Source organism: Tyto alba, unplaced genomic scaffold (genome assembly GCF_018691265.1).
Source record: "Tyto alba isolate M040663 unplaced genomic scaffold, T.alba_DEE_v4.0 Super-Scaffold_6, whole genome shotgun sequence".
Lineage (NCBI taxonomy): Eukaryota > Metazoa > Chordata > Aves > Strigiformes > Tytonidae > Tyto > Tyto alba.
Genome location: NW_024881327.1, coordinates 54,467,521 through 54,491,768, shown reverse-complemented (window position 1 = coordinate 54,491,768; position 24,248 = coordinate 54,467,521). Strand labels below are relative to the sequence as shown.

The window sequence follows — 24,248 nt, the reverse complement described above, 5'->3', positions numbered from 1 at the left end:
TTGCATCTTCCACTGATAGAAGTTCGGGACCCTCCTCAAACGTACTAATAGCATCAAAATTAGATCCTCCCCAGCTGCCGTACTGTAGTGACACCTTTTAGAGCGTCACTGCCCTGAGCACACCGCAGCCAGCGAACGGAAAAAGGTCTTTTAATCGTTTGCACGGAGGTTTCCCTTCACCCGCCGGCTGACTGCAAGGGCGAGCAGAGTTTTTGCTGCAGTTCTCATGCAAGACTTTCAATTCGGACTTTAAATTGTCTGTGACAATGAAACCACCAATTTCCTTCACAGCATCCGAGCATATTACAGGTGCTAGTTTCTCTATTTTGTTTTAAAAAAGACTCGGTCATCTGGGGACTGTATCCTCCCGGTCTAAAATACCTTCAAAACTGGGAAGGGGAAAGAAAACCACAATCTCCCTTTTCTTTCCAGTCTAGAGGGTCTAAAGCAGACACATGCTGTTGTGTCTTTAGTTGTCATTCCCTGCAGTGCAAGGAGACTATTCAACCACTGCATTTTCCACTCTAACGTAAGCCGTTAACTGGAAAAAAAAATAATTATGAGTGACAGCAAAGCAATCAAGAATCTCTTTTATTTTTAGGGCGCCATTTCTTCGCTGGAGCCAGAACTCAAGTCTTGTGGGACCCAAACTCTGGAGAGCAGGGCAACCACGGGCGGTACTTCTACCTTCATCCCTTGAGATGATCCAGCACAAGTGATAAATACGTCCATCCTGCCGGGCTAAAGCACCCTATCTGTTATACATGTCAACTTTCTCTGCTGCTGAGGGTATTTCTGTCTTACCCAGGAGAGGTTTTGGTTTCTCACAAAAAACAAGCCTTTGAAACACTTAAGCAGTGCCACTCTTGGACTCTCCGGCTGCGATGATCAAATCGCAGCGGACAGAGACTCCTAAAGTCAAACAAACGCGACGGTGTGTCCGAGACATCCCTTCCCTGTCCACCACAGGAACCTGTCCAACTCTAGAGAGAGACGGGGAACAGAAACAAAGCTGAGCTGTCCTGGAGTAACTTAAGTGCATTTCTACCCACAAATGAAAGCTGTTCTAAATTTGCTATATATGCGAATTAGAAGAATATGTCGAGAGGCTTAAATGATCTGAGCCTGTCAGCAGAACTTGGTGTTTTTAAAAAAAAAGAAAATTAGAAGTCAGGGAAGTCTCGGGTTGCTGAAGGATTTCACTTGGTGATTTCTGCATACACCCGTTTGCAATTTGTACAGGAGAGTCATGCAAAGGGCACGCTGCACGGCACAGCTCTCGAGTCCTCTCCCTGAAAACTAAACCATTGTACCTCTACTGTAAAAAAATACAGCCCTACTAATACTAACCCATCTTCATCTCATTAGCAACCCGGAGACCAGAACTCCCTGGTGACCTGACATCGTTTCATATGAGCCATTCCCTTCCCCGTCGCTTGTGAATCAGTCACAGCCCATCAGCTGAAAAGTGATGGCTGGGATTGCAAAACTACGTGGCAATGACTTTCCCCTGAACGGGTGTTTTTGCGCAACTGGCAACTCGCTGCCAGAGGCATTATCCTTCTTCCAAATAATAAACATGAGGTCTCGCTCACCTGGATAAAGAGCCAAAATCCAAGCTAAATGGGCAATGGCTATTTTCAAGAACTGGTGATGGAATTGAAAGGGCTGCAGCGCTCGCAAGTGTTGAAGATCAGGTCCCAGCAGGACAGGCTGCTCCCCTGGACTAAGGGCCGGGACCATTTTCACATGATTTGCCACATCCACAAGCTGGTTTGCATCTTCGGGGGAAGGTATGTGAAGACTCTTACGTGACTGTTACACCAGGAGTACCCAGGCTCCCAAAACCTCTTCGGCTTTTCTCCCACGTATACACAGCCAGCCACAGGGCAAGAGTATTCACCAGCTGGAAAAAGTACAGAGAGACCAAACCACCCCGTGTGCGGCGCAAGAATCCGTTACCAAAAGCACTCAAGGAGTTTTTAAAACCAAAAATAAGGACAAAGCAGTTCATTTAAAAGGTTTATTAGAAGCCGTATTACAATAAGCCTGAGAGATCCAAATGAAAACTGCAGAATTTATCATCCCGGGCAGCAGCATCCTGATGGGAGCAATTCCCAGCACTTTTTGAGCAAGCCTTGTTTCCATCACCTCTCCCGACACGGCCGTGCTGTCCAGACCCCCGTGCTGCTCCACATCCTTTCCCACACGTGGCACGCCAAAGCAGGCACGCAACCCACTTTATTAGTCTGAGGTCTATCCGCGCTGTCTCACCTCCAAAGCTGGCACGTCCCTGGGAGACCGGTGCACCAGGCAGCGCCTTCCTTTAAACAACTTAACAGTCTACATAATTAAAACCAGTAGAAGCAAGACCAGTGAAAATTACTGAACGCCTGCAGTCCAGGGTGAATAAAAGAAGTTTAACAGCACCTCTTTTCCCAGCTACAAAACAGTAACGGCAACTACTCACGGCTCAAAAGAAGGAGCAAGGGGTGCCTATGGCTCAACTTGGCGCTGCGCTCTCCCTAGGCTTTTTAAAGCCTTGTGAATCGTACCATCTATCGCGACAGTTGGAAGATAAAGGATTTATTTCCAGACACATCTCCCCATTTCAAGTGTTTAAAAAGGTCTGAGAGGCAACCACACAAAAAGCTGGTCCAGCATATGGCTGCCCTGCAGTTAAACTTTTGATTTTATGATGCAGCCATGTCCACAGAACATGCTGGATATGCTACTGGGGATACCACAGTCCCTGTGGCCATTAGTCATACATATGCTGAAATAAAAAAGGCCCATGATTTAGCAGTTTCATTTTTGAGGTCATAAAAAGAATTCAGAGGAATACCCATTTATTAATAAAGTTCCTATGGAGTATAAATTTTAAATGCAGACTTAAAGGCACAGAATTCCTCTTAAATAAACAGAGAAACTTTCCCCAGAAAGCCAGGAAACGTTAGAATGAAATGTTCTTTTATGATAATAAGCACATTTGCACTCAAATTATGTGATGTGGGAAGAAGGAGAGTTAAAGCACAAGGAAGTACAAAGACCTCAAACAACGTGCACGGGGGAACAGAGACATGCTTACATCTGCACATACCCCGATCACCACCTCCCCAGCGTGGCCCACGGGCGCTCTTGGCCTCCAGACGTCCTCGGCCATGCCTCCATCTGCTTTCCCCATCTACCCCGACCCAAGACGCTAAACCTGGACTTGTCCGGCTGCCACGGCCTCGCCGTTCCCACGCCCGCCGGGAAGCCGAGGGATCACATTTAAAACCTCAAGCTCCTGGCTTGACAATTCGCTTCAGGAGCCACTTCAAAAAAAAAAAAAAAAAATGTTTCCAGTTCTCAAAACCATTCGCATCCTTCCTCTTTCTTCTTCTTTCCCTGGTTTTTCATCCCTCTGCAAGCAGCAGAGCGTCCTACGGCCGTAAAAGACCTCGTTGGGTAGCGCTTTGGTTCCCGTGGGTGAGCTCCAGCCTGAATGTGCAAAGCAGGGGACGAAGGACGGTGACAGACCCACACACAAAGCCACCAAAATGGCTCTGGCTAAAGGGCCTTGGGATGTCTCACATCCCGTCTTCAAAACCCATCGCGATCGCCGCTGGGTCCAGGAAGGAGCAGGTGGATTGAGTTAACAAATGCAGACACCTCACGAGGATTTGTCTCAAAAAAGCTTCCAAATTAAACAGCAAGTGTCAAGTGACCAGACCGGTCACCATCGAGATGGCGTTCAACACGCTGTTAAGAAAACAGTTTTCAGGGCCAAGTCTAAATGAAAAACTAGCGAGTTATTAAAGATTCGTCTGTAATTTTAATCCAGTGCAAACCAAAAATCTTTTTACCGCTTTTCTCAAGTAACTTTTCAAAAAGGTTAAGCAAAGGATGCTGAGGATAAGTGCCCAACAGGAGTCACTACTGTTTATCCATCTTTCTCGGCAGGGGGGAAGAAGACGGGTGTAAACACATTATAAGCTGCTGACAATAAATTTTTTTTTTTACTGAGGCACTTGAAAGCATCTCAGAGCTCACGCAGCTCTAACAGTGACGCCTCTCTTCAATAACCAGTAGACATTAATCATTTCTCCACTGGGCCACAGCATCCCAGTTCACTGCCACTTCCCCCAGCCTGGTTTGTGAGCCTCTTCCCCCAAAAACCTGCAAGCCGAGACCATAGCTGGCCATCAGACTTCTAATCTAAAGAGCATCAGAAGATGGATTTCCTTTCATAATACTTTAATATAAGAAGTAGACAAGCAGCAGTATCAAAGATTAAGAAGGTCTCGTTACTGAATTTTACTAGAAAATAAGTTTCTGCTTTACAAACCTGCCCAGAAGTGGAAAACACCATCCCCTTTATCCCCTCTCTGTTGTGTAAACAGTCACCGCATACCCAGCCACCAGACTGACCTTTGCAAAAGGCTCTCCTGCCTGCATCCAAGACTATAAAACTTCCTTGCTTTTAATAAACAACATCATTTTTACTTGTTGTGCTTGTTAAAGAAAACCTCTGGAATAAGAGACACCGCTTAAACCAGCGGGGAAGTTCAGAGCTAAGGGTGCTTTTGGAAGTCCTGGGGCATGTCGATAAAATAGGGCCCCCGTGGAGCCAGAGGATGCAGGGATCTTCCAAACACTCCGCGTAAGCCCAGGCTTGGCACCGGCAGATCCAGCCCACGTGGCAGGGGAGACAAAGTCTTGCAGGGCCTCCCGTGACCTCCGGAGAGCGTCGACCGCTGCCGGAGCACTGACAGCCAGCAGAAGGGCATTCCCTGCACGGCGCATCCAGAGAAAGGCAGTAAAATCTAATTTACTCGAATATACGCCTACAAAGCAAAAACAATTTCCATATGCGCTGCAGAAGATTACATAAAGTTAAAAAACGTCTGGGATGAGGATAATTAAGAACACTACACAAACGGCATTTTTGTTTTAAACATTTTTCCGGGCCATCAAAAGGCCACCGGGCAGTATCTGGAGACTGAGAAAATGTCCTTCTGTCCCCTGCCGCGCAGGGAACCGCTCGCTCATGTGTTTGCATTTAAAACGAAGCACGGGGAGGGGACAGGATTTCCCAATGATGTCGAAATCACCGCATGCCACGTCTCTACTTATCACCGTCATTTCAAATAAGCTGCCTGACAGAACCCCCTCGTGTTTTTGCAGCTCGGTTAAAGCCACCTGCAGCAGGAGCGGGTGCCAGAGCCGGCTCAGCCTCCGAGGGACGTGGAACCTCCCAGGTTCCACCACACCCTCCCCCTTTGCCCACCTCGATTCCGCAAACTCCCCAACCCATCCCCACGTTTCGCACTGTCCTGGGTTTGAGTGAGTGGTGGGGTTTTTTGGTGGCAGGGGAGGGGCTATTGGGGCGGCCCCCTGTGAGAAGCTTCTCGAAGCTCCCCCAGCTCCACGTCAGCTCCACTTCTGTTTGGGAAATTGAGCCCATCAGCTGCGCCTCTGCGATAACGTATTTAAGAAGGGACGTGGTGACGGGCAGTGGGACTTGTGAGGAGGAGTTGCTGCAGCTGCATGAACACCAAGGTCAGTGGAGGAACGGAGGAAGAAAGGAGGGGGGAGGTGTGCCGGGGCAGAGATCCCCCTGTATCCTGTGGGGAGACAGCAGGGCGGCCCCCCCCTGCCACCCATGGAGATCTGCGGTGGAGCAGACACTGATTTATGGCCTGTGGCTTCCGCCTGCATGATCAAGGTTCTGTGCCCGAAGAAGGCCGGGATCTCATGGGAAAAGGCAGCCCCGCTGCTGTAATTCAGTGCTGGGAGGATTGCAGCACGCGGGGGAGTCCCACGCCGGAGCAGCTCGGGAAGGGCTGCAGCCGTGGGAGGGAATCCAGTCGGAGGAAGTTAGTGACCCACGACGGAGCAGTGTGGGGAACGCTGCGGCCCGTGGGAGGAATTCATGTCGGAGAAAGTTTGTGGAGGACTGTCTCCTGTGAGAGGGGGACCACGATGGAGCAGGAGGAAGAAGTTCCGGACACTCCCCTCACTGAAGATGAAGGAAGTGGCAGCGCTGACTGCACCCCCCATTCCCTGCCCCTGCGCCCCTGGGGGAGGAGGTAGAGATATCGGGAGCAGAGCTGAGCCCGGGAAGAAGGGAGGGGTGGGGGGAAGGTGTTCTCAAGCTGTGGCAATGCTTCTCACTGTCCTACTCTGTTACGTGTTGTTAGTGTCTGTAATAAATGTACGTTCTTTTTTTTCTTCCCCTAACGAGTCTGCCTTTTGCTCATGATCATAAAGGGGGATTTTCTCCCCATCCCAGTCCTATCTCAAACCCCAAGCCTGGCTCACTTGTCCCTTCTCATTGCCGGAGGGGAAGGGAGAGAGAGCTGCTGCGTGGTGGTTGGGTGCTGACCAGGCCCAAACCACGACACTTTCGCTTCTGGGCCACGCGCCACCAGCGGCTTCGTATCCACCCGGTGTCCTCCACGGCCAGGAATCACGGACCCTCTAACCCTCTGCTGCCCACGTAACCCCATCACTACCATCATCTTTTTAGAGAAACCCTGAAAGAGCTCAATGGGGTAAACTTTAAGGGCAGAGGCACGAAGCGAGCATTGCTGGGCAGGAGGTAGTTGCTGTTGCAAAACACCATCCTGGGATCCAAAAGCCAAAGGAAGAGCTTGAAACCGCAACTTGCAGCGAGCCAAGGAAACCGGCTCCACGTGCTGGCAAGCTGAGGGCACCCAGTTTTTTCCACAGCCATCGTGTAGAGAAGCAGGCAGGGCAGCTTGCACAGGAGCCAGCTTTTTTAAAAAATGGAAGCTTTCAATTTGGTCTTTAAAAAATTACACAGTAGCATTTTTATAACGATACCAATGTATTCAAAATGTCTTTAAAATTAAAAAGCAACTGACTGACACTCAGGACTCCTCACCAACCTGTAGCTACTTCTCTGTATTCCTAAGTAAAAACGCACAGTGAGATTCAGTTACAGCTGTAAGAACAAACCAGTAGCACAGAGCAAGCTATGCAAAGAAACTTGCATCCCCAAACCAATCATCATAAATCCAGGGAACTCAAGGTCAGAATTAAATTTAAATCCAGACATACCTAAAATATTGAAGCACACAGCTGGGTGCTCAACAGCCTTAGCACGGCCCCAGAACCACGCAGCACAGCATCCCAGCAGTCACAGGGAGTGCCTATTAGCAGCTGTCATCTCCAGTCCAAGTAATTGGGGGGGGGAAAAGATAAAAAAATAAATAAATCAATCTCCTCCTCCGCTTCTCATCCACAAGATTTTTTTTCTTCCTAAGGCCAGCTGCATTTTCATCCCGTGCTACTGAACATTTTTATACCAGAGTTTTCTCTGGTGCCTCGGCCCCGTGGCAGCTGCACACACCCGTGTGCTATTTAAGCATCTTCCTCCGAGCTATTTGCGGGCACGAGCGGCCACGTTACGCGGGAGAGGCGGCGTGCGGATGCTCCGCTCCCCCCGCGGTGCGTGGCCGGTTCTCGGCCAGCTCTGGCCTGCCGGGATGGCGGGTGGAGCGAGAGGAGTCACCTCCCAACCCTGGATCTGAACCGCTGACTTCCGAGATGCGGTTGTCATTCTGTGGAGCTGCTGTTAATCCGGGCGCTGAAGCGTTTCACCTCCACCAGCCGATGGCCAGAACTTAATTCCCACCAAACTCAGATCAGCATTTCAGTTGGGCATGTCGTCGTGCAACGTTCTGCCTCGGTTTTTAAGCGTAGGTATACGCTCACATCACCAAGGTGATCTTTTCTGCCACTGCAGGACAATATACTTACACAAACCTCATTGCACAGCTCAGAAGTGACCCAGAAACCAATATCTGTTGGCAAGGAGATGAAACATCACCTTAAAAAAAAGCATAGCTGAAACACCAACCCATTCGATCGCGTACTAGATCACGGGCTAGTAAACATCAGCCTTGACAGTGCATCCAAGCGAAGCTAAAAAAAAAAAGAAAAAATAAAAAATAAACAAGAATGCTGGTTTGCCTCCATCTATGTGAAAGGCACGCTGAACATTTTGGCCGTCCTGACAAACTTGAGCAGATAATGGCTTTTGGAGGGGTTTATCCTCGGTCCCCTGCACAGCACCAGGCACTGCTGCATGCAGCACCATCCTAAGTGACCTCCTCCACATGCCGGGCATATTTCAGACATTAAGCTAGATAATAAAACCACATACCGGATATCAGCAAGTGTTAATAAGATATAATTCATTCCTGGCAAGCCCAGAACTCAGATCTTTAAAAAAACACCAACAAAAACAAAACACACACGCAGGTTCACAGGGCCAAAGTCCAAAAGGAGTTCAAATGTGCAGAGCTACTTTCATCTGCTCGAGCACCGTGTAATTAAGAACAATATTTGGAACGCAGCGAATTCCCCCAGAACCATAGGTAATAAAATTCAGATTTAAAAAAAAAAAAAAAAACAAAAAAACACACGTGGAAAGGAGTCAATGAGAGCTCATCATTTGTACAGTGAGACTATAAGGTTTCTCTGAGCGCTGGGAGATCCCTCCAGTTCCCGTGTCCGGCTGACCCCGGGAATGTCTCACTTGACTTCACCCCACCACGGGCTTCCTCTCCAAGAGAGGGGCCGGCGAGCTCCCCGCATCCTTGACTGCCGGCCAGAAACGCAGCAACGGCTCCGAGCGCTCCAAGACAGATCCTTCTGATTATCACAAAATGAAATTTTCAGCTCTTGTCATCATCGGCCTCAGATTTGTAATGTTACAAAAACACGATTTCCTTTCCCCATTGTATCAAGCCTTCTTCCATTCCCGCTGGTGAAATCAAACAATTTTAAAAGAATTTATATGATGCTAATTTAAACCGAATGTATTTAGCTGCCAATCGCAGTTCCCTGACTCTCCCAGGGCCTCCTGCCAGCTCCGCTCCGTTCCAGAGCGGCTATCAATCACGGCCAACAGACCGAGGAAAAAGACCCAGCAATGCAAGAAGCGATACTGGTAATTCTGGCAGTGGAAACCCTGCCCTTCGCTTTCGGCAAAACGACGTGAAGTGACCCCACGCAACAGGAGGCTCCGAAAGCTTCAGCTCCTCATCGCTTCTCGTCGGCGGAGAGGCTCGTGGTACTTGTTGCAGGGATAAGCCCAGCTTATTACGTTGCCCCAATTCCGGCACCGCTTCCAACTCGGCTTTTGCGACGGGAAGTGGGAAGTTGACCCTCCCGCCCCAAGGCGCCGCGCGGGAACGGAACGCCTTTGCTGCTGGAAAGCCATCGAGTCCAACCTGGGAGATAACCCTGCTCCCACACAGGGTGAAGAAAACCCCCCGTCTCCAGTCTGCACCTTGCTCTCATAAAACAGAAAACCGGGATCTGAGGATGCATACTTCACTGTATCACCTGTAGGCAAACTAAAAACATCGAAGTGTCAGCCTCGTGGTGCGTCTTGGCTTGACGTTCCCTTGCAACAGCCCAGTTAACGTCTGCGTGGAAGGGAGAAATCTTTTCCACTTCAGTATTTTCCTGTCGGATACATTCAAATGCTGAAGCTCTGATGCATCCGTAACAGAGATGGTGGCAACAGCGACAGGCCAAAGTAAAATTTGCCACAAGCCAGACCTCAATTTAGAACTCCTTACAGTCCAAAATGGCTGGAACTGAGCAGGTGGTGGTGAATGGTGAAAAATTTCTGGAAGTGCGTAAGGTAGAAAAATATTGAAGGGAGAAGGAACAGAGTGCTTGGCTCAGGTCAAAGCAGGGACTCAGCGCTGGCTGAGAGGCAATCTGGAGCTGAAGAACAAATAATGAACTTAAGGGAAGCTCAAAACATTAGCAGTTGAAATAAACACTGAGGGACAAAAGGTGAAGAGTAGATAAAGAGTCTAAGGTCTAACAAACAGAGAGGAGTTGCTACAAAACACTTTTGGAGGTTTCACTCAGATACCTGCTGGCTCAGACCAGGAGCTTTGGTCACCCAGTACTGCAAAATGGAATGCCAGAGTCCACCAAAGGTGACAACAACAGGGCAAATAAATGAAGTTCGTTCCCCAAGTCCCCTCCCAGCTCCTGCCTGCTGTCAGACCAGGCACTTCTTGAGCCCCAGACAGTCTGTTTGTGGTGGGCTGCTAACCAAACACAATAAAACAGTTGCCCTGAAGCCACAGAAAACGGTGCATGAAGAGCTCCACAGGTCTGCCATCACAGACGGAAGAACCAGCTTTTCCCCACCCTAATTTCAAGCCTGGCTCCTGCTGGTTTCACTCAGTGGGCCTCAGTTTTGTACGTGGGTAGGGCAGGAGCAGCCGGTCCCTACTGACCCCCTGTGCCTCTCCTGATTATGCAGGTGGCAAATACTGCAAGGAGGAAGGGTCAGAAGTGGTGAGCAAAACACCAGGAGAGTGCCCAAAGCAGAAAAACAGACGCCAGTATGGGCTACTGCAACTTTTTTAGCTCTGTTGTAAAAAGATAGATTTCTTTAGAGCAAGAGATGGAGAATTAACAGAGCTCCGGGCAGGGTGTGAGCTCTCCCCAGGCACAAAGGGACAGGAGGCAGGGACGTGAAGAACGGGAAGAAGTGCACCATGGCTTTGAAAGGGATGGAAAGCACAAAGCAACAAAAATATCTTTAGTCCAAAGACAGCAAAGGAAGCTCTTTGAAATGGCGGGGAATTTCTGAAAATTGGGCTGGCTAAGCAGCCGAGGGCATGGGGCTGGACATGCACACCTCTCCCCACCCAAAGCACCCAGCCACGGTGCCAGAAGGTTTAAATATCCCCCCCAGAATCACCAAGACAAAACTGGAAAGTACAAGAAGAGGGTGCAACATCTGCATCCTTGTATGTGTCTGTAATTGATAAATATCCCTGATAGGATATAAAGAAGTTATTTATTTATAGCAGCATATTCGCTGCATTAATTGGGCACCAAAAGACAAACAAAACTCCTAGTCCTTTCCACCCACAGAGCCACAGGAACCAAGGGAAAAATCTTTTTAAAAGCTTGGCTGCTGTAATGAATGAAAAGAAGAGTATTTTTGCAAAGAATTACTGTTCTGGAAACTGCTGTATCAGGTAAATTCAGCACAGTAACACCTGTGACCATCCCAGACTTCACCACCGAGCACATCTGGCTCCACGACAGGACGCCCGGGGCACCGTGTGTTTTCTGCAGATTCAGAAAGACTAGTCTGATTCAATGCAACAGCTAACAAAAAAGTTTGCCAACTTCTCAGATGCAGCACACCATCTCTCCATAGCTCTGTTGCCCAGCATACAGCCTGGGGTTTTTTTCTCAAAATATTAAAAGGAGGTTGAGAAGACACCAAGGCAGCAGATGTACTGTAAATGAAATCAATCAATAGAAATCCTCAAGCGAGACCATTTTACAGAAAAGATGGTGTTTATAAAGACAGAAAATTGAACTTGCCTATACCTCTACCCATAAACATAACAGCACCGTTTTACCATCTTGTGAAAAATTAGAGCAAGAGTCCTTCCCATAAATCAACAAGTCCAACCCATCAGTCACAATCAGAGGAAGCAGTTTACTGCTGATGAGAGGCAACATTTCATTACTGGTGGATTTGAATTTCATCAAAGTAGTGAAATTCTTTTTAAGAGCCACTGTGAGCAATGCTCCCCGGCTGTGGTAAGAAAAACTGTACTGAAATTCAGAACTAGAATATTAAAGAAGAGTGGAAAAGGCCGCTCTGTTTTAATACATGCACGGGCATGTCCATTTAATCAGGTTCATCTTTTACAGATATCAACTGCTAGGCAAACACCAGCAAGTGACAATGAAATTTTACCCGCTATTTGAAAATCAGTTTAAGATGCAGAAGAAATTAAATTGCAGTCGGTGCATGAGCTTCTATTGCTTTAGCCTGAACCTGGGATATCAACACTGGTGTCTCCAGGTCTTCCAGCTGCCACCAGGCACAGCAACACGAATGCACTTGTCCTGCTAAGTGGAAAATGTGAGTTCCACACCCCGACTGCACCTCCCGGCTCGGGGCTACCAACTGCCTACAGCAAAATACAGCTGGGAGAAGACAGCGACAAAACTGAACCATCACTTTTCAACGGGATAAAAATCAGAAGGTAAAAACTCTGGTAGCAAACACAGAACGAAGAATCACTGCTTCACCTAGTAACAAAATTACTTCAGTATTTAAAACTAAGTTTGTTGCCTTGGGATTGGAAAAATAGAACTTTAACAAGGCTGCAAACCACATTCCTCTTCTGCAAAAGCCTCCGACGTATGCGTGCACCCAGGCCCTACCTGTTTCATCGCCGTCTCTCCAATCTTGTCAGAGTGCTTACGGATGCTCTCCAGGAAATCCTTGAGGTCCGACATGGAAACTTCCTTGATCTCTTCACGCAGCTTTGGAATATTATCCACCATGATCTTGCAGAAGCGGTAGTGGCTCACTTGGGGCAGGTACGTGTGCTCAAGGTGCTCCAGGGTCTTCAGCGCAGGGTAGTGTCTGGGGAAAGCAAGGCAGATGCAGAAAGAGCAGCTATTTCCATCCCACTTCCCCTCCCAAAATGTGCATTAACTGTAAATAATCCACTATACCTACGAATCTCAGCTCTGTCCAAAGGGACGCAGAGCTTTGCAGCCAGGTCACCATAAAAGCAACGTTTTCCTTTTGAAACACAAAAGCAGAGGAACACGAGGGCAAGCAGCAGCTCCTTCCTCAGAGCTCTGATGCGCAGACAAGGACCGGCTGGGTCACAGGGGACGAGCAGCGGCCGACCCCAGCAGCAGCTCTCGCTGCCAGTAAAGCCCCCTGGGGCTTCACGCCACAGAGCAAAGGAAAAGCGGGTCAACCACAATTAGTGTCGTTAGGTTACGGGAGGAAAAAAGCTCAGCCCCACGCACACGGAGGAGCACAGAGGCACGACGGCTGATGAAAGAGCCTGCAGTGGTGTCCCTGGAAAAGCCATCAGCCCTGGGGTGGGAGGTGACACCCAGCAAGGTGAGCAGGTCCCCAGAGCTCCTCCGAGACCGAGGGCTCTGCGTCAGGTACAGGGGAAGAGCATTTGGGGATTGCCCCCCCCCCCCCCCCCCCCCAGGCCCTTGCCCTGGGCTCTATTCTGGGTGCACACGCGTGTGCATCGCCTGCACCCCCGCCGGCCAGCGGCGAGGGGGACGGGATGGGGCTGTCGGTGAGCGCAGAGTGTTTCTGCCTCTTGAGCTGCGTGTGCGCAGGTCGTACGGGGTGCTCTGGGGGTGCCTGTCAGGAGCACCCCCCCTCAGCCTCCCTCCCGCTGGGACCTGGGGAGGTGCCGTAAAACAGAGGCACCGAGACAGGAATATACCATAATAGACCGGAGACTGATAAATTAGTGACTAACACACATTAATATTCCATCCCTGCTACTAGCACAGATACTTGTTATTCTGCTGGAAAGATCCTGGACGAGAGAGCTCTGGGACTTCCTCCCCCGGGCAGATCCCACCTTCCCCTCAGCTGTTCTAGTGCTGCTAAGAACCACTGAAAACATGTCCCATCAAAGTACTTTTTATTTAGAGGAAGGTGAAAACAAAACAATCTGGATACAAATCCCAGATTAGGGGCCCAACAGATACATCTTCTACAAAGCCCCTGCCTCTCCAGCAACTACTGTTGTACCACTGGGGTGGGGGACCTTTGCGATGTTGAAAATAATTTATTTCCCCACTCTAAAAGGAATACACCTTATAAATTTAAGAATGCAAGAATCCCAATGTTTCTTCCCCTATGCACAATGCATGCCCTTATATTTTGGTCATGCTCAGGGGCCGTAGGGAAGGTACCCATAAATTTTATCCTATCTTTCTGCATAAAAGCAATCTCCATAGTCCGACAGAAGATGTTAAATGGGAAACTAAACAAATCATTTTTCTCAGCCACCCTCCCCCTCCTTTCCCTTCGGGAAGTGAGAGTCCATGGGATTTGCCTATTGACTGGAATATGGGAACCCTCCTGAAAGGCAACGTAAAATGTGAGACCATCCTCCTCCTGGTCTGACCACACATCTGGCCAAAGGTTACCAAAAAAAAAAAAAAAAAAATATTAGGGAACCATGTAGGAAGTATTAGCAGGGTCTGTAAAAACATATTTCAGGCTAACACCGGGTCACAGTCACCTCTAGGGTGAATTAAGGTAACTTTAGCTGACTACACCCATGATTAATCCTGGCCACAAGCACCTGCCACTTATACCTTGAATTTTTTGAGGAGAAAAAGTGTTTAGGCATAAAAAACATATTAGCACCATTGCAAGACAACTGATGCTCATATCCCCATTCAAAATAATTCTTCCCGAACTCCAAGCAGGTCCACAGCAGAGTTATTTTAACCAAAAGTGGCCTGTCCTGTTCCCAAGACCAGAAGTCAAACAGATTAACCCCATAACCCGGCCAGTGTTTACACTGCAGTCAGGTATGAAAAACTATTGGCAATAAAACGCAAACCTCTCTGGAGAGAAACTTAGGAGTGCACAGAAAGCCAAAAATTAAACCTGAGGAATAAATATACATTGGGGGGGTGGTTATATTTTAGGGTGTTATTTGTTGAACTAGAAGCTGCGAATAGGTGGCGGGGGGGGGGGGGGGGGGGACAGGGCACGATCGCTGGCTGGGTCCCCGGCTGCCTGCCGAAAATAGAGTCTGAAAGATGTGGGGGCAGAGGAAAGCTCAACGCTGCTCCCGTGCGAGGCGTGGGGAGGCCGGCGATCCCTGCGGAGGAAGCGCTGCCGCCTCAGCCTCTGTACGTGCCGGGGGGGTTTGGGCATCCCTTACACTAACGCCTGGGATCAGCCACGCTCCAGCCCAGCTCTGTACCCCCAGGACCACGGCACCAGTGAAACAGGAGTGCTTAGCAAGCTGGGGGAAGCAGCATTTTGGTAAAACAGAGTCAGAGCTGGGGTTTTTTGCTTTTGTTTTGGTTTTTTTTTTGGTCTGGAAATACCCAGACCCTGCTTGGGTGGGTGCAGCTCTACAGAGCCTTCTCAGCTACAAGCAGGATGAAGACTTCTCATTTCTTACTGCTTGGAGACTGTATGGATATGACAAGTGGCCCAAAGGTAAAAAAAAAAAAAAAAAAAAAAAAAAAAAACCAAACAAACTGATCCCTCCAGAGCCCTGCAGAACCGGGATGGATCTCTGGAGGCAGAGATACTTTTTTTTTCCTCATCACTTTCCACCAAGCAGCCACATGTGTCCCAGCTGCTGGAGAAAATCTTTCTGTCCCTTCCTTAAATTCTGGACGACAGCAGATGAAATGTTTCTCCCCATCTCTTCTCTCTGCTGGTTGCACAGTCACTCCTCGGGGTTTGGGCCATGGGTTCCCCATCTCCAGTTCCAGTTCACGACCACAGATTCTGCATTTGGCAAACGCCCGCGTTCGGTTCATAAACATCACGCTGCAAACAGCACGTAACTCATTTTGTCTACCTTGGGAGAGTTGAGTTTATTCACCCCAAACACAAAACTGATTACTCCTCTGAGATTGTGTACTCAAAACTCGAGACTCACACTAGTAACCAACCCCCTTGCTGGCTATCGTGAAATGATATATAAGTGAGACCGGGTGCAGACAAAAATATTTAATATGTTGTGCTGCGTTTGGTGAATGAAGCCATCAAATCCAGACAAAGAAAGAAGAAGGAAAAAAAAAAAAAAGAGCCAAGGGTTCAGATTTTCCTTAAATGTGGCTTTCAACTTCTATTTGTTTCAAAACGAACCAATCCAAAGAGGGGAAAAAAAAAAAAAAAAAGATGCAATTCTTAGAAGCAGACCCTGGAAACACTATCCAGAGTGAGGGAATCGAGCGGCATGTGGATTCCCTTCAAAAGTTCACAATGCTGTGATCAGCTCCAGCTCCCCACCCCACATCTGTCAACGGATAAGCCCCTCGCTGTTCCTATAAACAGACTAAAAACAGTTGGACTAACTATACGCTGCCTTATTTTGCACTAAGACATCCTGAGAAAGAGAGAGCAAGCTTTGTGAGCAGCTAAGTAAGCTCCCTGTAACTCCTCCGGCCAGCCCAACTTTCAGGAGTAATGCTTATCTGCTTAGCCAAAAGGCTCCCGGGTCCAAGGACCACAGAGATCAGCAGAGGCAGGAGGGGAAGTGTAAAAAGACGCCCATCCAATTAGTTATCGCCTTGTTCAAAACATCTGGCTTCTTCTGTATTGTTTCTGTGATGGATGGCAGGCACAAAGCAGGCATCGGATCCGACCGCTCTCCCTGCGTGGCATTCAGCTGGAGCCTGCCGTCCTTTCAGCTCATCTCCTTCCAGCAGCTGCTCTTTACCCAATTTGCCACCCCCAGGGCTACAAGGCGCCTCCAAAGTCCCACGCTGCTTAAACAAACCCTCCCCCAGGATCCCAGCCACGCAAATCTCCCGGACCGTCGTTTCATCCTTCAGCATCGCAACAGATGCAGGGTGGGAAAATTCCTAGATTTACAGCTCATGATTTCTGAGCCACAAAGTCCTCTGAGTTCAGCTCACTCTTCCAAACAATTATTTCTACCGCAAAATAAGCCATATGCCTTCTCACCGTCTCCCGCCATCCCATACAACGTTTCTCAGGTCTCCAGTTTCCATTCGCGTCCATCGGATTCTCTCAGATTATATCAGGTTTCACGTTATGACATTCATAGAATGAAATTTATTCAGTAGCACACAAGTACCGAGTCACGCGTTGATTGCACGCATCACAACAGCGAGCTGCCGTGAAGAAACGGTAAATATCCACCTTAACTAAAAAGCTGAACAGAAAACAAGATTAGAGCCCACTGCAATCCTGGTTTTAGGCTGAACCGGACCGTGAAGATATGAGCCAGAAATCAGATAAGTTAACTTGGAAAGGCTGATTTTGAAGCCCTACGTTTTGAGAACCTTTTACATTTATCTGGCACCAAAAGGGTGCTTTTCCACTTTTCCAATACAAGCACCAGTCATAAAAAAAATTTACCTTTTAGATTTCATTTGCTCTCGCAGTTTGCTGTACATCTCCAAGACTGGAAAGAGAAGGAAAACACACAAGCATTTGAGACACAAGCACAAAGCAAAGAGACGTGAATTAAAATAAACAGGTATACAAATAAAGAATGATTTCGCATTCCTTACCAGGAAGACACAGTGTTAGTTTATCAACCGTCGCTGAAATATTTCTCTGTTGTAATCGGCATTGCTTCAGCTCTTCCATTGCTATTATCAACTTTGGGAAAAAAAAAAAAAAAAGTTTCATTAAGAACAGTAAACAGACGGAGTAGAGAGGATATAAAGTGCTTTGCACTTGTCACGACCATCCAAACAATCGGTTGACAACAAAGCCTATTCTGATAACCGGAGAGCTCACGTTGCCGCTGCAGAGCGTCGCTGAAGTAGGGAGGACAGGCAGCTTCGGGTTGTTTAATCGAGTAGCAGAAGCATTCCCTAGCCTAATTTCAAGTAAGCAAGCAGCAAAACCAAAGCCATCAAAATACCAGCCTTGTAGCACGTCCTGTGAATTCCAAAAATTATTTCCCCTTCCCATTTTATTCATCTCTTCCCTACTCCCTGTCCAAACTTCTCTTTTCTAGTTCTTCTCAAAGACAGGATGTGGCCGCTTGCTCCCAGGGGGATTCTTACCATCACAAACTAGCAAGGGTTTTTAAGTGCTCCGTCTCCAACAGAAAAACCTGTGCATGTGGACAAGGGCAAAAGAAGGACTGGTCATCGCATACAAAAGAAAACTCTCTAGTTCCTTTTTTTCAAAGAGGCAAGTCATAGATTTGTCCTCTAGAGTACCAACTTATCTCCACAGTAGAAAAATCCTTGCAAACTCCTTTTGCAATCCCAGGTTCTCCTACTCTTAGAGGTGAATCCTCCATTCAAGACAACGCAGAGGTATGATTATTTGATTCAGGAGAGAAACTGCATCACCTCCATCCCAAAGCACATTTTTATCTTTAATCTTTATTAGAATAATTGGTCCGATGCAGTCCAACATGGGATTTTTCTCGTTTGTTTTTCAAACACAATGCAGTTGACTGAAATAGTAATGCCTGCATGTACTCTCAGCAATATGAAGTCTGGGGGTCTGAGAGGGTAGTTGAGAAGTAAAATAGAAAAAGTGCAAAGAGGAGAAGATTTGTATGGAATGTGGGTAGAGCAATGCGAGAAGAACCGCCCCTGGGAGTTCTCACACATCTCCATCCTGGGCCCTTGAAAACCCTCAAGCATCAGTTCCTTCACACATACTCAGCTCTGAAGTCCCTCCAATCTGTTACTATTCCCTTATAATGAAGGGGCAGAAGAATGGAATGTGGTTAGAGGCACACTGCATCCAAGACATGTTCAGTCGCTTCCTTTTTGTCCAGGCCTTGGTGCCTCTGCCCATGCAGCTCAAAAACCACCCAGACTTTAATTGCTGCTGTACTGCGAAGTGGGAGCCAGACTCTCCAACCCATATTCGTAGAATCACAGCCTGGTTTGGGTTGGAAGGGACCTTGAAGATCACCCAGTGCCCCCCCCTGCCCCGGGCAGGGCCCCCTTCCCCCAGCCCAGGGGGCTCCCAGCCCCGTCCAACCTGGCCTTGAACCCTTCCAGGGAGGGGGCAGCCACAGCTGCTCTGGGCACCCTGGGCCAGCGCCTCACCCCCCGCACAGGGAACAATTTCTGCCTTATATATAACCTAAACCTACTCTCTTTCAGCTTAAAACCGTCCCCCCCCGTCCTACCCCCACCCCCTGACCCAGAGTCCCTCCCCCCCTCTCCTGTCCCCCCTTTAAGCCCTGGGAGGCCGCTCGAAGGGCTCCCCGGAGCCTTCTCTTCTCCAGGCTGAACCCCCCCAACTCTCTCAGCCCGGCCCCCCAGGGGAGCTGCTCCAGCCCCCCCAGCATCTCCGTGGCCTCCTCTGGCCCCGCTCGAGCAGCTCCGGGTCCTTCTGCTGTTGGGGGCCCCCGAGCTGGCCCCAGCACTGCAGGGGGGTCTCCCCAGAGCGGAGCAGAGGGGGACAATCCCCTCCCTCAGCCGGCTGGCCATGCTGCTTCGGATGCAGCATTGTGATGAACGATCCAGTGATGCCACTCAGGGCTGCAGGAGCAGGCCCACGATTTGCTTATTGTTACTTCACATCCCTCGTGCTCCCCAGGCTTTGCCTTCCACTAAGCTTTCAATCCACAAGCAGTAAAAAAGAAAAATCCCTTCCCGCCACTCCAGCACAACTCCTCTTTCATGCAGAAAAGCAAAATACAGGAAAGAGAATCAACGCAGGCTTTAATACTAATGCTGTGTATATTATCAGTTAATGCTGAGCAGATATTGATGCTCAGTGTAATTTGCCACTAGCGAGCACAGACAAATAATGGAAAAGCAAAAACCAGACAGAACAAATGAACGCATCACTCACTTCTTTTCCTTCATTCTGCAGCTTTCGGTTGGTGTCCGTCACTTGATTCTGGGGGGATATTGGGGAAAAAAAGACAAAGCACATCTACATGTAAATCAGGACGATGTTTGTCACAAAAAAAAAAGAAATTGTACATAAACACCATCGCTTTTCACACCATCTTGTCTTGCATGGCATAAAACTGTTTATTAGCTGATTTAATAGTCGTCGCCATTCTGGTACACGGGATGCCAACAGCCATGCAGCAAATACCCGGGATTTTCTTCCCTGCTACTAGGGAAAAGTAAGAGGCGACAAGAGTTAATGCTGTTGCATGGCAGCCTCAAAATGCTGCAGTCTAAATGGATCAAATTTTGTAGCACATGCTCACACGGGTTCTCATCATAAAAGCTGTTTTACCTGAGTGGTAGGAGGAATTAAATTTCCCCTCCCCACCACCAGATAGATTACAATTAGGTTTTAATGCCTTAATATCACAGCAAGAAAAGAACTCTTCAATGTGGGCTTTACCTATAAAGTTCAAATATTTTCTTTCAGATCTTCAGATGCATCTCCCACTGGATCCCCCCTCCTGGCCGGTATAAAAAGGTATTTTTATATACCTGGTATACAGCTGGTATAAGAAAAGGTACATACTTTCTTTACCAAATCATCTTTCTGTATTATCTTATCAAGCTGGAGGTCACAGTGCAAAAATTTCCCACTTTGCAAACTTGTAGGTTCCCTGGACTTGCAACATCACAGCAGTTCAGCCCTTTACGGCTCTAGGCATCAGTTTGACTCAGTAAAGATACACATGAGAACAAAGCTAATTTTTAGACTCATCAGAACAGAAAAAATAAGCAGCTTACACATTATTTAGGCAAGTAGAAAGATGACTTTGGGAATTTCTCCTGAAGACTCATTCAAGTTCAGACAGGAGAAGGTTTGTAAACAGAGATACCATCTTCTGCAGACCAGCTGGGATAGCCGAAAAAAAATTACACAAACTTTCAAGTAAACATGCCCAGCTTCAGGTCTTTAGGAAAAACAACCAATTATAAAGGTAAATACCAGCAGAGGACTGCTCAGACTTCAGGTGCCTCACATCAGTCTGAGACTAACATGCCATAAAACTACTACGTTTTTCCATAGAATACTCTTTTCACAGCTACTAAAGTTGTAAATATTCATTTCCAGGCTTGTCTCTGTAAGATGTCTGAGAGGTTTCGAGTTTTACTCAGGCTTACTGTACAGTGGAAGCTGCTGCTGGATTTCAGCCGGCATCATCAAATTTTATGAACTAGTTCCTGTGTTTTCAGTTCTGTTCCTTCTGTGGGCAAAAATCAGTAACAGAGCTCAGACAACAGCACGAGCTGTGACACGGAGCTCGCGGAGTATATTTAGGAGCATATGATCGTACAAACGAACTTAAGATCTTTGTTTCCTGATGTTTTTCAGCAGTTGCAGAAACAAGCTGACTTTTTAACAAATTTATCACTAGTGAAGGAATGTAGTTTGATGCTCTCCCATTACCCAACAGAACGTGGCTGGTGCACGGAGCAGCAGCAATAGCAAAGCAGGACAAGCTGCAAGGTGGGTTCAGAAGATAACAGCCATCTCTTTCCTTTCTGAGAGCACCACAAGGCAACCAGTTCAGATAGGAGGGGAGCTTTATATTTATATATATATATATACACACATACATACACACACATGTTTGATGTATTCAAATACCCTGTATTTGAAGATACAGGGCAACAATGATTTCCCACACTGGTTCAGGCTTCAACAGGAGGTCTCACACTCAGATGTCGGTGTTGCTTCAACAAGCAGAGACATCCAGCCTCACAGGCTTCCTTTCATTTTAATCACTGGCCATGCTGGCTTTTAAGCTTACCGTGAGGCAAGAAGAGGAGTCATCCCATGATCTCCCCGTACACAATTTCCCTACAGCATCTGCATCACATTGCTCCCCGTTCTGCAGTAGCTTCGGCTCTCCTGGCTGCTTGCCCTGTGCAAAAACTGCTCATTTCCTTTATGATGTATTGAGATTTTATGAGCAGGAGCACAGCATCTCTTCCAAAGATTATTTTATTTGCTTATATCCTGAAAATCCCACCAGGAAAAAGGAATCCATGTAGGGTAATTTAAAACTGCTCCTAAAATAATGCCAAGGCTGTACTAGTCTTCTATTAAAATTACATATCAATCCCAGCACAAGCAAAAAAGTAAGAATATATTCTGCCCTTGCACACTACGAGTTTTCAGGGGGCGGGGAGTTGTGTTTTGCTTTGTTCTTAAGGTCTACATCCATACGCTGAAAAAAAAATAAGATTTTTATTTATATAGACTCTCTGCAGACACGTTGAAGCTTTTCAGATGAGATTTGATAATGTAAGACAGACGCACAGCAAGGGGGGACAGACAACAGGTGGGCACATGTGAAGAACGAGACGACGGGATCACACAAGGGGCTTACGGGATGCTCGAGTCGTTAGTTCATTCATCTATATACGGAACATGTGGTACTGAGCCAGGCTTTGGTTGGGGGGGGGGTTTTAAACATCACTCTGCTATCATTTAGAGAGTGTCAGAGTGATGAGAGAGAGGAGCAAAGGGCGCTGGAGAGGAATCCTGGGAATGGACCCAAAGGGCAGCACCGTGACCCCGCGCGGCTGCGCTGACTCCATCCCTCCGTCCGACACCCACCTACCGCTGATTTCCACTCCCCCCAAAGAAAGGGAGGGTGACTGTGGAGCCATCCTTCAGGTCAGCAAGTCCCAAACTTCCCAGTCGGGAGGGTGCACCCAAAGATGGGGTTCGGTCTCCTCTCCGTGAATCTAACCCCCGTGGGAACCCGCTCTACGGCCGCTGCGCTTTCAGCGCCGTGTCCTGGGGCGGTGGGATCCCCCGCTTGCTTTCACACTAGTGAAGAGGAGCTTCCCCTCGCTCTAAGCCAGTTGCCTCAGTTTAATTAGACCTGCCTTAATCTGAACGCACTAAGCGATAAAAACTGCTTCCTATTCATCTTTTCCTTCTCCCCACTCATAACTTCACAGATCTTAGGACTGCGCACAGCAGTGCCGCGCGCGTTGGCAGAGAGGATTAGAATTGCAGGTGTCTTTTCAGGGAAAAGGCTTTTTATTAATTGCCATTCAATAGTGGCAGGTGTGAAGTGCTACATCTGGGCAGAGATAATTAGCTGCCCAAGCCAAGACAACAAATGACTCTAGAGTAGCTCTTTGAAAAGGGAGCCGGTGATCACAGTACCAGCTGAAGAACAGCCAGAGCTGTGCTGTTACTAAGGAAGTGTCACACGAGTATGGATGAAGAAAATCCCGCAACACCCCTGAAACAACCCTTCTACACCATTTCACTGGTGACTGATTGCCTGCCCCAGCTTTAAAACCACACTTATCACTTAAAAAAAAAAAAAAAAAAAAAACACCTGTCACCTGGAAGGACTTGAGAGTAGGAAAGTAAAAATGGTGAGATGTCTAGCAAGCACGACCCTCGAGGATGGATTGGGGTTACCTATCTCACAGAGGACAAGACCAGAGGAGAACATTCCTGCAAGCTCCAACCTGTAGAAGACTGCTGCAAATGTAAGAAGGAATAATCTCTCTTCTGTACCCGACAGGTCAAAAAGTAGTAGACCGAAAAAAGATTTTTCAACCATGTTGCCCGAGTTTCCCAGAGAAGGAAGGACAGCGGTACCTGGGGGAGGGCTGACATTAGAAATCCATCAGGGATGACACAGATGAAAAAGAACTTAAGTGAAGAAAGATGGACTAGGTGATTTCCCAAGGTTGCCACCAGCCCTGAGACTCTGTGATCCTTTCCCCTTCGCACCTCCAGTCACGTTTTCCAAGTTGAACCATCCTAATGTATCATCTTACTCTGATCTTTTAATTTTCACTAGGAACCTTTATGAGATGGAACGGTCAGACTGGTACATAGTTTCCAAGACTCGGTTGTACCGTGCATTTTTAGGTTTGAGAACAGGTCACCACCACACCGCTCACTTCCTAATGAGGAAGGACGGTTGTGGTGTACAAGATATGAAAATTTTGAAGATGTAATAGCACGCAAAAAAAAAAAAGCAACAAGATTTTCCTTGGAAACCATGTAAGAAATTAAAAAATTGACATAGTGAAGCTATACAGTTAAAAAAATAATAAGTAAATGCAAAAAAAAGTTTTGGTTTAAAAACTGTTATGGTTTAATTATCATCCAAATGAAAGAGATGCCTTTTTGAAAATCTATCCCATGTATTTTCCAGTAACCTACTTTTTTATCCATCTATAGATAATTAATCAGTGACCCAGCATCTCTCAAAAACAACACAATGTTGCCTAGTGCAGAAATTCATTGCAGAGGAGCTCCTCCGCCGAGGGAGGAGAGAAGGCCCCCAGTCGAACGCTAGCCCTTCGCAGGGCACAAAAGCGGGACAGAAAAATTAACCATACAATCCTGATCAGGTTTTAAGTTGACTCGGAGCCACCTGAAATGCAGCATTGCAGCACAGAGGGAAGACAGCAGCTGTGTTGCACATGAATGGGGGACGATAAAGCATCCAGCTCATATTTAGCATGTGCACTCTTCAAGCAGTGGACGCTGGTATTTCTGCAAGCGTGGTATTATACAAAATACCCCAAAGCTAAAAGCACACGAGTGAAGATACATACTAGAGATGCAATAGGGAGGGCATTTATTTTATTGCTGGTTGCACGTATGTTCAAAGACCAGTGCTATTGAGAAAAAGACCAAGATCAAATAGAGAATGAATAGCTGGAACAAAACACACTCTCACCACTGGACCCATGGATGATTCCCTGGGGAAACCCTTACAAAGAGGGCTCGGTATTTCTCAAATAAGCTTCTGTGTATATTTTTCCCATGTGCAGTTTTA

The 24,248-nt window shown here is 47.5% G+C and overlaps 1 protein-coding gene across 1 annotated transcript in view; it reads right to left on the bottom strand.

Annotated features, from left to right (window-relative positions):
• The window catches only part of EXOC6B (exocyst complex component 6B), a 310,684-nt gene that overhangs the window by 230,757 nt on the left and 55,679 nt on the right, over nt 1-24,248 (bottom strand). Inside the window, 4 exon segments of the mRNA XM_033007046.2 lie at nt 12,244-12,448; nt 16,934-16,979; nt 17,089-17,179; nt 19,355-19,402. Coding sequence (XP_032862937.2) covers nt 12,244-12,448; nt 16,934-16,979; nt 17,089-17,179; nt 19,355-19,402 — 390 coding nt within the window.